This window comes from Alnus glutinosa, chromosome 8 (assembly GCF_958979055.1).
Source record: "Alnus glutinosa chromosome 8, dhAlnGlut1.1, whole genome shotgun sequence".
Taxonomy (NCBI): Eukaryota; Viridiplantae; Streptophyta; class Magnoliopsida; order Fagales; family Betulaceae; genus Alnus; species Alnus glutinosa.
The window spans coordinates 2173705-2189754 of NC_084893.1; the positions used below are offsets into that span (position 1 = coordinate 2173705).

At 33.5% G+C, this 16050-nt stretch overlaps 1 protein-coding gene across 1 annotated transcript; it reads left to right on the forward strand.

Annotated features, from left to right (window-relative positions):
- Window positions 1–13283: 13283 nt before the first annotated feature.
- LOC133875393 (stemmadenine O-acetyltransferase-like) lies at window positions 13284–14884 on the forward strand. The gene has a single exon (XM_062313517.1). It carries the CDS (start codon window positions 13342–13344, stop codon window positions 14680–14682), a length of 1341 nt encoding a protein of 446 aa, XP_062169501.1. The 5' UTR covers window positions 13284–13341; the 3' UTR covers window positions 14683–14884.
- The last annotated feature ends 1166 nt before the right edge of the window (window positions 14885–16050 follow it).

Below are 16050 nucleotides of genomic sequence, written 5' to 3' on the forward strand. Positions count from 1 at the left end.
ATTGTTGGTTTATAACGTTAAACTAATATCGGACATTGTTTGATTTTGTTTGACTAACAAAAAAACATTGTAATCCATAATAACACATTCAAAATATATATATATATATAACCTCTCAAATAAAAAATTAGGACATGAAAAATTAAAAACATAAAAAACACAACATGGCAAAAAAGAACATGGCTTTCAAAAAAATAAAAATACATATAACACTAAATGACACAAAAATACAAACGCCTACACAATTTCTAAATATCAAATGTGTACTAACACAAAAATACATGCAGCATTGTTAAAAAAAAAAACACAAACTATAGCAAAAATGAAATACCTACTCCAAGAAAACCCCAAAAAAAAAAAAAAAAAAACAGTAATTTAATCTTACACTGATTCAGCAAAATTGAAAAAATAAAATATAACACAGTCCAAAAATTATTACAATTATCAATCAAGAACAAATGTCCAAATTATTACAATAAAAATTTTTACAATATATATTCAATCAGTATTTCATTTACATGTTGAAAAAAAAAATGAAATACAAATTTAAGGGAAAATTACTCACTGTCGACGGTAGGTTGTGGATTTAGGGCTCCTTCTTTATATATATACCTGCATATTCGGATATACATTATGGAGAAAGGAAAAAAAAAGTTAGCAAATGTATATATATATAACACTAAATTTAATTATCTGCAATATATATTAAGAGCACCGGCGACTGAACAGAGAGAGAGAGAGAGAGAGCCACTGACCGGACCGGAGGAAAGGGAACCGACGGCCTAGCCAACCCCTGCTGGAGGGACGTCCCAGTAGAGAGAGAAAGAGAGAGAAAGAGAGAGAGAGAGAGAGAGAGAGAGAGAGAGAGAGAGAGAGAGAGCGAGAGAGCTAGAGGGAATCGGTGAGAGAGAGACGTGACGACGCCGGAGCTCACCACACCGGCCGGCTGAGCTCGCCGGAGAGACAGAGAGAGAGAGAGAGAAGAAATGAGAGAGAGAGAGAGAGAGAGAGAGAGAGAGAGAGAGAGAGAGAGAGAGAGAGAGAGAGAGAGAGAGAGAGAGAGAGAGAGAGAGAGAAGAAATAGGTAGCTTCCTCTGGAAGCTACCCATTTCTTATATATAAATATAAGTATATAATTTATATAATATAATATATATTTATATTATTAATTAGTTTTACGTATATAATATATAATGTTTGGCCAAGTGGCGCGCGGGAGAACTCCCGCGCGGCATCCGGCCAAACAGTTGGAGACGTGTTTATAAATACACGTCTCCACATGCTATATATATTTAATATTTAATATATATATATATATATATATATATATATATATTATATCTATTTTATATAAACCCATGCAATCCTAAGTTCATGCAATGCATGTACTGCATGTACATGCACTGCATGAACTCATGTTAATTATTATTATTTTTTTTTTGGGGTCTACATATATGCTTCACAAAGTTGGTTTAATTATGCATGTAGTACAATATGTCAATTTAGGGTTAGGGTTTACGTACTTATAAGTACACCATATATATATATATAACTCATCATATAAACCCTAATCATAAGTGTATGTATTTTGTATAGCAAACAACCATAACCCTAACTGTATGTACTATATATAGCAAAAAACCCTAACCCTAAAATACACGTCCCCCATAGTAGAAATTGTATTTAATTTAAAAAGTAATAAATATATCTATATATATAATAAAAAATAATTATATATAGAAATAAATATATTATTTAAAAAATAATAATTTAATGGTCCAAAAAATTAAACTATAACTCTAAGTGTATATACTATATATATCTATAAACTATAACCTTAAGGGTACGTACTATACTAAAACCTAAAACCATAAAAAATAAAAACTAAAACCTAACCATAAAATTAAACTCTAACCCTAAGTGCTAGACTATATATAGCTATAAACTCTAATCATGAGGGTACGTACTATATCTAGTCATAAACCCTAACCCTAATCCTTTATCCAAAAGTATATAATATATATATACATATATATATAGCTATAAAACTAAACCCTAAGTAAATGTACTATAACTATAACTATAACTATATATATATATCGGAACAATCTAATTTTGAACTGCTCATGATTTAACATATATATATATATATATACTTAAAAGTGTACAATAATGACACGTGAAAAATATATTGACATTATTATTCATTAAACGTAAAATCAATAAAATTATAACACATAGCCCTAAATGTATATATTATATATACCTATAAACCCTAAAACCCAAACCCTAAGTGTATATATATATATATATATATATATATATATATATATATATATATATATATATATATATATATATATATAGCTATAAAACTAAACCCTAAGTAAATGTACTATAACTATAACTATAACTATATATATATATCGGAACAATCTAATTTTGAACTGCTCATGATTTAACATATATATATATATACTTAAAAGTGTACAATAATGACACGTGAAAAATATATTGACATTATTATTCATTAAACGTAAAATCAATAAAATTATAACACATAGCCCTAAGTGTATATATTATATATACCTATAAACCCTAAAACCCAAACCCTAAGTGTATATACTATATATATCGATAAACCATAATCCTAAGTATATATACTATATATAGGTATAAACCCTAACTCTAAGTGTATATACTATATGCTATAAACCCTAACCCTAAGGGTATGTACTATATATAGCCATAAATTTACGAGGGACTAAACTATAAGTATTTAATTCATTATGTAGCGCAGAACTCTAAAAATAATTGCATTTACTATATATAGACATAAATAAAAAGGTTACTGTATATAGTTTCTAAACCGTTTACATGCATGCATATCTATATATATAGTATTAATTATAGGTTTTTTAACTTTGTTATGTTTAATTTTTTTTTTTTTTTGGTTTCTAAACGTAGATGGTGTACAAAACTAAACCCTAATTTAAACTATTTAGTTTAATTATATATTTAGCACCAAATTTGTTTAATTATGCATATAGTACAATATGTAAATTAGGTTAGGGTTTACGTGCTTAATAGTATACTATATATATATAAATAAGGAACCTAAAAAGTATAAATTCCAACCAACAAATTTACATATAGCATATAGTACAATATGTAAATTAGGTTAGGGTAATCTACACCGTATTTTTGGATTAGATTTGTATGATTAATAATGTAAGGAGTTTTTTTTTTGATTTTTTTTTTAAATAATTAATACAACACAGATTTTTTTTTTTTAATATATATTTGGCGAATTAATAAATTTTTGACACGTGTATTAATACACGTGTCCATTTGGACACGCATATGGAATACACGTGTCCAATTGGACGCGTGTCTATATACACGTGTCCAATTGGACGCGTGTCTATATACACGCGTCCAAAATGGACACGTGTATTCCATATGCGTGTCCAAATGGACACGTGTATTTCATATGCGTGTCCAAATGGACACGTGTATGTCATACACGTGTCCATTTTGGACGGCTTCACAATTTGTCACGTGTCTAAAATGACACGTGTCAATTTGGACGCGTGTCTACAGTAACGGGTACTGTAGACACGCGTCAAAATGAAGGTGTTTTTGTAGTGAATTCTCTTAAGTTCTTAACTGTACAGGACTGTACATTGCACACGCGAGGTTGTTGCATGTGTATTTCTAATTGTAGTGTTATGAAGTGGCTCCATATCTTTTATGGTGAATCGGCCCGTAGATGAGTGCAGCACTGCAGCAAACGTACTTTCAATTGAATTTGAGTTAGACCCTCCATAATAAAAATATCATCCACATATATTAATACAAAAATGGAATAAGTGGGAGGCTGTAGGATAAATAGGGATGAGTCATATTTAGAACATGTAAAGCCCAATTAAGTAAGTGAACCAGGCCGTACGTGGGCTTGCTTGAGTCCATAGCTTTATTGAATTTGCAGACATAGTGTAGACATTGGGGGGGGGGGACTTTCTTTGAGAAACCCATGTAAGAATGCGTTTTGCACATCCATTCTTCTTATGGGCCTGCCCAAAAAAGTAGCCAGAGAGATGACCGTTTGAGTGAATGGTCGTGGGCTTGACCACTGGGTTGTATGTATGGCCATAACCAAGGACCTATTGTTGATGAAAGCCCTATGCAACTGAGCGGGTTTTGTGGTGTTCGAGTGATCCATTTGCTTTAATTTCCTTTCACCTTGAAAAGTTGAAAACCCATTTACAGCCCACAATGTTCATGTCATGTGTGAGAGGAACAAGAGTCCATGTGTTGTTTTTCATAAGGGAATCAAATTCAATGTTCATAGCATCACGTTACTAAAGGAATTTAAATCAAATAGCAGACCAGAGCTTTAAACTGAATAAACTTTATATAAATATTATAAATTCATTACAAACAAGAAGACATACAAGACATTGTCTTCATACAAAATGCCACAAACGTCAATCTACTATCTAAGTATTTATGGTTGATTTCCACAAAAACTCAGTCATTCTTCAAAGGCTAGACCCTTGGGGGTAATAATTTAGATTCAGGTAGGGTTCCGATCGTTCTAGATTTGTCACGACCACTACCAGTGTTCATTAGTTCTCATTTCTTCTATCCGTCGAAAATCGACTTTACGGTATAGCACGTCCCTGATAATTGCGTTGTTATGCCTAGGGCCACCAGATCTCTCCAATCCAGTGGTTAGGGCCACCCTGCGTGGTGGTTGGGGGTGGCTTCAACCAAGAGAAAGTGTGCAAATTTTTTTTTTTTTTTTTTTTTTTTTTTTTATTTAGCTAATGTGACTGTGTCACATCAACACATAAGATAGAGTGTGTAAAATACACATATAGGTACCACTAGTCAACTTAAAAAGAGAAATGTTATTTTGCATTATCTCAGTATTTTTCAAGCATACTTAGCTGACGTGATAAGTTCAATCCACCCTTAAATCAATCTTAATTAAAAAATAAAAAATTATTGGACACGCACCACGTCAACTGAATACGCTAAAATAATACAAAATAATATTTCTTCACGTAAAAAATGTGCATTATTGTAATTGGTGGACGTGTTTACTAACAAAAGGGCATTAATTGTAGTATAAGACTTTGGTATTGAGAGCCACTTTCACAAGTAGAAATGTCAAAAATGTTAGTGTATGGCCTTAAAATAGTTAGTAGTTGTAACGATCCACCCCAATGACACAATACTGTCCGCTTTTGGCTCCCCATATCAGACTTCCCAGGAGGTCACCCATCTTAGGATTACTCTCGCAGAAGCACGCTTAACTACGGAGTTTTGATAGGTTCATGACCATCACGACTTTAAAACGCGTTGTGTCATAAATGGTGCATTTATACATATAAGCACATCCTCATTCTCAGGCGATGTGGGACGTCACAATCATCCCATCTTTGGACCCAGCGTCCCCGCTGGCGTCCATCTTTGGGCTTGTGCACGCTCCCACCATCTCAGGCTGGGCAATGGCTCTGATACCATTTATCTTTTCCTTGACATTTCTTTGATACATATATATATATATATATATATATATATATATATATATATATATATATATATATATATATATATATATATATATATATATATATATATATATATGCATGTTACTTGCATCTCATAAAATCCATATCTATATAAACATAAAGCAATGAAACAATTCAATAGCACATCACATTATTCATTATATGGAATGCAATCTTCTCCCATATTTCACTAGGAGACTCTTCTGGCTCTTCCTTTAAACATCATTTCTTGAAACTTTCTAGTTTCTTATCTATCTGGAAGACAAATTCAGCTTCCACAATTAATATAAGAACACCCTCTAGCTTTAGATTCAACTTTAGGAAGACCTTTTGGCTTCTTATTTAACTTGGAACACACCTTCGGCTTCTACAATTAACATAGGAAAACTTTTTGGCTTCACATTCCATTTGTAATGATCCACCCCAATGACACAATACTGTCCGCTTTTGGCTCCCCATATCAGACTTCTCAGGAGGTCACCCATCTTAGGATTACTCTCGCAGAAACACGCTTAACTACGGAGTTCTGATAGGTTCATGACCATCACGGCTTTAAAACGCGTTGTGTCATAAATGGTGCATTTATACATATAAGCACATCATCATTCCCGGGCGATGTGGGACGTCACAGTAGTAGTCTTAGTAATTCTTTGTTTTCATAAATTAATATAATTATTAAGTCATAATTAAATGTAGAGTTTCCCATCCACTACCTTTACCACCTAGCTAGGAGAATATAAAAGATGAGAAATGCTTGGTTATACACTTACATCTCACATTTATCTACATGGACCAATAATGTGAGAGATAGCTGGTAGAGAGAGTATAGTGGGACATTGATTTTCTTAACAACTTTGTTGGTCCACATAGAATGGTGAGATAGGAATGGAATGGGAGTGTACAACCAAACATTTCTCATAAAAGATCTCGGTGATGACCTACAGATTGGCCTTAATTTAAGCTTAATTTATTGACTTTCAAGCATTAATAAGCCTTAAATCAAACCCAAAATCATTAAATAAATCTCACAAAATATGTATTTGCTTGTATAGGTGGAAAATTAATTGAATTAGTTAGAAGGATTAATTGTTGTTGATTAATTACAAAACTTAAGCAGTCGTGGAAAGGTTGGTTCAGATACTATATATAACTTAGCAAGGCCAATAAAAAAGACATATTCCTAGACTCCTAGTACTTCTACCTAACTCAGGTAACATTTGAGCATGCGTTTGAAAATGTGTGTTTTACATTAGACCCAAAATTAATATTTGTATCAAATTAAGCATGTGACACTCCTTGTGGCCTCCATGATCTTGGACTTGTCGTGGTTAATAAATTTAATAATTATAATAAAGTAATTATGATTTGTTTGTTAATACTTTTTAGATTGTGTTTTTTTGTTCTGACATAAACATAATGTAACCCTTTTTTTAAAAAAAAAAAAAAAGAGAGAGAGAGAGAGATTGAGAAAACAAAGATTGTGCTTTGATACCATGTAAAATCACCATTTGTCTTAAAACTTTAAATTGATAGGAATAGTAAAAGTTTAAATTGATAGGAATAGTTAAATTTAATCATTTAATCAATACTTTAACACCGTCAAACAAACTTATAATTCGTCATTTTTCATCAATTTAAAGTATTAAAATAAGTAATAGTTCATCGTGATATGATAACAACATATTCTATTTAAATATATATTCCAGTTTAACTGTTTAAGTGTTTAAGAATTTGGTGTGGGATGAGGTGGGAGAGAATGAAAGAGAGTTTGTTTTCTGAATTAAAAAAAAACAAAAACAAAACAAAAAAAAAAACAAAAACAAAACAAAACAAAACAAAAAAAAAGGCAATTTATCATTCTTGTTTTTGTCTTTTGTTTTTGTTTTTTGTTTTTTTGTTTTTTATTATTATTATTCTCAACACAAATATAAATTAAGAAACAACTCAAGAACTAAAACATTTTTAAAAAATAAAAATAAAATTCACCTTTATTTATATATATAAAATAATTACAAAAAAAAACACACACACACACACACACACATTACAAAAAGAAAAAAAAAAAAAAAAAAAGAGAAATTCTGGATGGTATTAAACTGTGCAAAAATGCAAAAAAAAAAAAAACTGTCTTGAATCAATTCCAGACAGTTTTTTTTGGACGGTTTAAAACCATCCAGTATATAATGTCGCTAAATAAATTTCTGGATGGTTTGGGCAAAACCGTTTGGAATTCCAAACGGTTTGGCCCAAACCATCTAAAAACAGTTCTGGACGGTTTGGGCAAAACCGTCCAGACTTATTATTTGTTTTTTGTTTCGATTATTTTTTATATTAATAAGTTTTTTGATACTAAAACTAATTAATATGCTCTGAATTAGTTTTTTGATATTTGAACGGTTCATACACCAGCCGGCGACAGAGAAGGAGAGAGGAAGAGAGATTCGGACGGGGAGAAAGAGAGATCCGTCACCCACGCACATCGGTCGGCGACAGAAAAAGATAGAGGAAGAAATAACCGGCCGGAATACCAAAGTATTTCGGCCGGATCTCTCTTTGTATCCGGCCAGAGAGAGATGTCGAGCGTGGGTTTCGGCCGGATCCGGCCGGAAACCCATACGACCTCACCAAATCCGACCAGAAACCAACGTACACTGGCGTGGGTTTGACAGATCCGACACTCCATCTCCAGCACGCTCTCCCGTCATCTTGATCCCGCCGTTCCGTCGAGATCTCGTCGCCCGTGTGAATTAACGAACCCAAAAAGGAAAGACCCTTTAGATTGAAGTGTCGGAGAATAGCATTTTGGTTCACCCTCAGAGTTGTCGTTCGGCTGATTAGGGTTCATGAGGGGCTGGGGTTCACATTTGCGACGTGGGGTTCAGAGGGGCTATACGCCTTCTTTGCTTGGGGAATATGCGATGTGGGGTTCAAATCCGTGTCATTTTGAAATGCTTCTCAATCTGCATCATTTTCTTTAGACGCGTTTAAACCGTTGATAGAGTTTCAATCTACGGCTGAGGGTGTCTATCCGTGTCATTTGAATACTTATGAATTTCCATACGGTTTGAAACAAACTGTCTAGAAATGAAAATTTTCAGACGGTTTGTTTCAAACCGTTTGTAAATTTATATACGGGTTGGAAAAAACCGTTTGAAAATTTACATTTCTGGACGGTTTTTTTCAAACCGTCCATAATTAATTAATTTTTTTTTTTAATCCATGCTATTTTTGTCACCTTTTTTTTTTTTTAATATCAATAATTCCAGACGGTTTGAAAAAAACCGTCCGGAAATGTAAATTTTCAGACGGTTTTCTCCATTTCCAAACGGTTTTTTTCAAATTGTCCTTAAATTTATGGACGGTTTACTCAAACCGTCCATATATATTTATTTAGAGACGGTTGTTTAAAAACCATTTATAAAATTTTAATTCTAAATGGTTTTAGAAACCGACTAAAAAAAAAACCCATCCATAATTGTCTTTTTTTTTTTTTAAGTGAGACCAAAACATGTTAACTTAAGCTCGTATAGCACGCGTGGGTAGCAAACTTTAACTTAAAACAAAGGTTTATTTATTTTTATTTATTTTTTATTTAGCTAATGTGACTGTGTCACATCAACACATAAGATAGAGTGCGTAAAATACGCATACATGTACCACTAGTCAACTTAAAAAGAGAAATGTTATTTTGCATTATCTCAGTATTTTTCAAGCATACTTAGCTGACGTGATATGTTCAATCCTCCCTTAAATCAATCTAAATTAAAAAAATAAAAAATTATTGGACACGCACCACGTCAACTGAATACGCTAAAATAATACAAAATAATATTTCTTCACGTAAAAAATGTGCATTATTGTAATTGGTGGACGTGTTTACTAACAAAAGGGCATTAATTGTAGTATAAGACTTTGGTGTTGAGAGCCACTTTCACAAGTAGAAATGTCAAAAATGTTTATGTATGGCCTTAAAAAAGTTAGTAGTAGTCTTAGTAATTCTTTGTTTTCATAAATTAATATAATTATTAAGTCATAATTAAATGTAGAGTTTCCCATCCACTACCTCTACCACCTAGCTAGGAGAATATAAAATATGAGAAATGTTTGGTTATACACTTACATCTCACATTTATCTACATGGACCAATAATGTGAGAGATAGCTGGTAGAGAGAGTATAGTGGGACACTGATTTTCTTAACAACTTTGTTGGTCCACATAGAATGGTGAGATAGGAATGGAATGGGAGTGTACAACCAAGCATTTATCATAAAAGATCTCGGTGATGACCTACAAATTGGCCTTAATTTAAGCTTAATTTATTGACTTTCAAGCATTAATAAGCCTTAAATCAAACCCAAAATCATTAAATAAATCTCACAAAATATGTATTTGCTTGTATAGGTGGAAAATTAATTGAATTAGTTAGAAGGATTAATTGTTGTTGATTAATTACAAAACCTAAGCAGTCGTGGAAAGGTTGGTCCAGATACTATATATAACTTAGCAAGGCCAATAAAAGAGACATATTCCTAGACTCCTAGTACTTCTACCTAACTCAGGTAACATTTGAGCATGCGTTTGAAAATGTGTGTTTTACATTAGACCCAAAATTAATATTTGTATCAAATTAAGCATGTGACACTCCTTGTGGCCTCCATGATCTTGGACTTGTCGTAGTTAATAAATTTAATAATTATAATAAAGTAATTATGATTTGTTTGTTAATACTTTTTAGATTGTGTTTTTTTGTTCTGACATAAACATAATGTAACCCTTTTTTTTAAAAAAAAAAAAAAAAAAGAGAGAGAGAGAGAGATTGAGAAAACAAAGATTGTGCTTTGATGCCATGTAAAATCACCATTTGTCTTAAAACTTTAAATTGATAGGAATAGTAAAAGTTTAAATTGATAGGAATAGTTAAATTTAATCATTTAATCAATACTTTAACACCGTCAAACAAACTTATAATTCGTCATTTTTCATCAATTTAAAGTATTAAAATAAGTAATAGTTCATCGTGATATGATAACAACATATTCTATTTAAATATATATTCCAGTTTAACTGTTTAACTGTTTAAGAATTTGGTGTGGGATGAGGTGGGAGAGAATGACAGAGAGTTTGTTTTCTGAATAAAAAAAGAAAAAGAAAAAAAATAGGCAATTTATCATTCTTATTTTTGTCTTTTGTTTTTGTTTTTTGTTTTTTTTTATTATTATTATTCTCAACACAAATATAAATTAAGAAACAACTCAAGAACTAAAACATTTTTAAAAAATAAAAATAAAATTCACCTTTATTTATATATATAAAATAATTAAAAAAAAAACACACACACACACACACACACACACACACACACACACACTTTACAAAAAAAAAAAAGAAAAAGAAAGGGAAATTTTGGATGGTTTTAAACTGTCCAAAAATGCAAAAAAAAAACCGTCTAGAATCAATTCCAGACGGTTTTTTTTCGATGGTTTAAAACCATCCAGTATATAATGTCGCTAAATAAATTTTTGGATGGTTTGGGCTTAACAGTTTGGAATTCCAGACGGTTTGGCCCAAACCGTCGAAAAACAGTTCTGGACGGTTTGGGCAAAACCGTCCAGACTTATTATTTGTTTTTTGTTTCGATTATTTTTTATATTAATTAGTTTTTTGATATTAAAACTAATTAATATGCTCTGAATTAGTTTTTTGATATTTGAACGGTTCATACGCCAGCCGGCGATAGAGAAGGAGAGAGGAAGAGAGATTCGGACGGCGAGGAAGAGAGATCCGTTACCCACGCACACCGGTCGACGACAGAAAAAGATAGAGGAAGAGATAACCGGCCGGAATACCCAAGTATTTCGGCCGGATCTCTCTTTGTATCCTGCCAGAGAGAGATGTCGAGCGTGGGTTTCGGCCGGATCCGGTCGGAAACCCATACGACCTCACCAAATCCGACCAGAAACCAACGTACACTGGCGTGGGTTTGACAGATCCGGCACTCCATCTCCAGCACGCTCTCCCGTCATCTTGATCCCGCAGTTCCGTCGAGATCTCGTCGCCCGTGTGAATTAACGAACCCAAAAAGAAAAGACCCTTTAGATTGAAGTGTCGGAGAATAGCATTTTGGTTCACCCTCAAAGTTGTCGTTCGGCCGATGGGTTCATGAGGGGCTGGGGTTTACATTTGCGACGTGGGGTTCAGAGGGGCTATACGCCTTCTTTGCTTGGGGAATATGCGATGTGGGGTTCAAATCCGTGTTATTTTGACATGCTTCTCAATCTGCATCATTTTCTTTAGACGCGTCTAAACCGTTGATAGTGTTTCAATCTACGGCTAAGGGTGTTTATCCGTGTCATTTGAATACTTATGAATTTCTATACGATTTGAAACAAACCGTCTAGAAATGGAAATTTTCAGACGGTTTGTTCCAAACCGTTTGTAAATTTATAGACGGGTTGGAAAAAACCGTCTGAAAATTTACATTTCTGGACGGTTTTTTTTAAACCGTCCATAATTAATTTTTTTTTTTAATCCATGCTATTTTTGTCACCATTTTTTTTTAATATCAATAATTCTAGACGGTTTGAAAAAAACCGTCCGGAAATGTAAATTTTCAGACGGTTTTCTCCATTTCCAGACGGTTTTTTTCAAACTGTCCTTAAATTTATGGACGGTTTACTCAAACCGTCCATATATATTTATTTAGAGACGGTTGTTTAAAAACCATTTATAAAATTTTAATTCTAAATGGTTTTAGAAACCGACTAAAAAAAAAACCATTCATAATTGTCTTTTCTTTTTCTTTTTTTTTAAGTGAGACCAGAACACGTTCTTGGCAAAATCTTCATGTGAACGGGTTAGGTACTGATCAGTTTTAGGTAGGGAGGGCAGAACCGCAGAATTTTTGTCAACTTTTTGATTTTTTTTTTTTTTTTAAGCAAGAATAGGGTTTTTTTTTTATAGTTAATTTGTTTAAATTACAATCAATTTGAACAGCTAATTGAGAGACGACAGTGACGAGATTCAACTACCTAAGCACAATACAGGCAGCATGCAATGGACTCTATCTAATTAAATTCTCTCTCATTTATTGCTCGGACAGTCTACAATTCGATCATAAATTGCAACGAATTTCAAACCGAATTGGCACTACATTTTGCTTAGCAGAAGATTGAAGTAAAGAACGTCACCAAAAATTGCAACGAATTTCAAACCTAATTGGCACTACATTTTGCTTAGCAGAAGATTGAAGTAAAGAACGTCACCAAAAATTGCAACGAATTCCAAACCTAATTGGCACTACATTTTGCTTAGCAGAAGATTGAAGTAAAGAACGTCACCCTCGATCGATACGGCCCTTTCAAGCATCATATCACTCTTTAACTCTTATACGAAGTCAAAGTTATCATGAAGCCCAAGTTTTCAAGTTCCAACCTTGAAGCTTAATTCGAATGATACCATAAGAATTATTGTCCACACAGCAAAGTAAAATGAAAGATACACTACATTAGGGTCAACAAAAATCATTATTTATATGAATAAAAAAAGAATAAAAAAGAAAGTATGAAAGAAGTTGTATTTAATTCTGATTTTATTATATTTAATGAAAAAAAAAATCAAATATCTTACTATATATTCTAACACATCCATCTTTTTCAAAAAAAAAAATACACATCCATCTTGTCTATAAAAGCTTCAAGCTCTTTAGAAAAGAAGCATAAACATTGAGTGGTCGGGCAGTTTAGGTTCTGTGTAAAAGTGATGGCGATGATGAATGTTGAAATAATCTCCAGGGAAATAATCAAACCATCATCTCCAACACCCCATGACCTTAGAAACCACAAACGTTCCTTCCTAGACCAACTTGCACCCACCACTTATATTCCTATCATCCTTTTTTATCAACCCAAGATTAATGGCCATCACGTTGATCATCAAGACCAAAGATCTTCTCGGCTTAAAAAGTCTCTAGAACAAACCCTCAACCGCTTCTACCCTTTGGCGGGAAGCGTCAAAGAAGACCACTCCATCGACTGCAACGATGAGGGGGTCAAGTATTACGAAGCTCAAGTTGCGTGTAACTTATCACAAGTTCTCCAACACATCAATGTCGAAGCCTTGAACAAGTTTCTGCCATATGAACCCTATCGCATTAAAGGCGCTAAACCTGGAAGCCGTGAAGTTCTCTTGGCTGTCCAATATAATATGTTTGACTGTGGCGGAGTAGCCATTGGTGTGTGTGTTTCACACAGGATCGCAGATGGAGCTTCAGCCACAACATTTCTTGGAGCCTGGAGCGCTACCTCTCGTGGAGATCATGTACTTGAAGCTGTCTGTCCAAATTTTGATGCGGCCAAGTACTTCTCACCGAAAGATATACCTTGGGGCTTGGGAGACATAGGAGTCACAAAGGAAAACATCGTAACAAGAAGATTGGTGTTCGACAAATCCAGCATAGTAGCTTTGAAGGAAAAGGCCTCCTCAGCAGCGAGTTTTTCACAAGTGAAGTTCCCAACGCGTGTGGAGGCAGTTTCAGCGTTCATATGGAAAAGTCTAATGGCGATATCCAAATCAAAACCAGCACCAGCAAGAGTGCATGCAGCAGTTCATGCGGTGAACATACGGCAGAGGATGGCCCCTCCCATGCCAACGCATTCTTTTGGGAATCTTTGGTACTTCGCTGCGGCTATAATATCACCACATGATGAGCTTGATCATGATCATGATAGTAATTGTACTCTGGCGACCAAGCTAAGTAAGGCAATAAAAGGAATCGACGGTGATTACGTGAAGAAACTACAGAGCGATGCGATTCCGGATTCGCTCACAAAGAAAGTCGGGCTGTCGTCAAAGCTGGGTGACGTAGAGTCGTACAGGTTTACAAGTTGGTGCAGGTTTGCTCTTTATAAAACTGATTTTGGGTGGGGGGAGCCCACCTGGGTCTGTTGTCCCAGCATGCCATTCAAGAATCTTGTAGTGTTGACGAGCACAAGAGATGGAGATGGAATGGAGGCATTCGTCAATATATTAGAGGAAGACGCTGTCGTATTTGATAGTGATAAAGAACTCCTTCCATTTGTTTCTTGGACAATTAATATATAGCTGATCGATCAGTACTGACATGAATGGAGGCCGGGCCAATTACTTTCTGTTGGGACGTGGGTTGAATCAACGTACTTTATTTAATCAATGGTTTTCTAATTAAGTTAGTGATCTTTGTTTAATTATCTCGTGCCGAAAGGAGTGCATGCTTCAATTCATGCATTCTTCTGAATCATGTAATTCAATCGATCTTCTTCGATCTCGATCTTGTGTATCTCCAAGTTTCTTGGAGTTTAATTGCTTGAAAAAAATTCAATATCCTTGTGTATCGATCTCCAAATATCTTGAATCTTATCATTAATGAGTAGTAAGTGTACGTGGGAGATCAATCCCTTTTTTGGAATTGAGTCCTATATTATATATCTCGAGAGTTTTTTTTCTTGTTTTTTTTCCTATTCTAGCTTGCTTTCGCTAGGATCAAATAATGTGTTGATGCCTTCAACCTGATTTTTTTTTTTCTTTTTTTCTTCAGTGCATACTGCACTGCATATTCTTCTATTGTAACAGACTTCTATATATATAACTCATTATACTATAAGTAATATTAGAAACTACATTTTTATCCCACAATGCTAACATGACATTTTCAACCAATCATTTCGATCTAATTTTTTATTTTTTATTTTTAAAAAAATTAAAATTAAAGGATTAGTTGGAATTGCCACGCCAGTATTGTAGGATATATAGTTGTGAGATTAAAATGATATATATATATATATATATAGATTTTTTTTTTCCTAATTAATATATATGTAGAATTACTCTTATAACTATTGCTTTAAAAGTAAGAAAAAAGTGTAATGCTATATACATCGATCGCTCATATTTATTATACAACTATCTCACGACGCAAACGCGAGTGTCAATCCCCAAACCCTTTGATTTTATTTTTTCACAAAGACTAGTCCAAGGGTTGGTTGAAAATGTTACATAAGCATATATATATATATATATATAGTAGGCTAGTAGTGAAATAAAAATTGACAAATGAATCAATCCCTACATTTAACTTTCGTCAAAACTATTAATGAAAATTGGCAGAGTGCCACGTCTACCAATAATGGAATTGTTACAATTGTATGCAAAGGATGTGTCATTTACATTCAAGAAGCTAGCTAAAGAAGTCGGCACCTAACAAATCCAGAGAAAATCAAGGACAACTGGATTTTGCACGAGTAGTGTACTCTTGGAGAAGGACTGAAGGAGTGAAAAGTTTCGTGCAAAAATACCACAATCGGCTTGAATTATTTCTCCACAAAAGATTTGGAGAGGCTAATCGATCAAATTAAAGGTTGGTCAAGGATATGATGTGCATATATATATATCTAACAATATTGAATGAAAAGCTTCAAGAAAGTCGTCATGCAT

Coding starts and splice junctions, on each gene's coding strand:
- LOC133875393 (XM_062313517.1), top strand. CDS start 13,342: ATGGCGATGATGAATGTTGAAATAATCTCCAGGGAAATAATCAAACCA.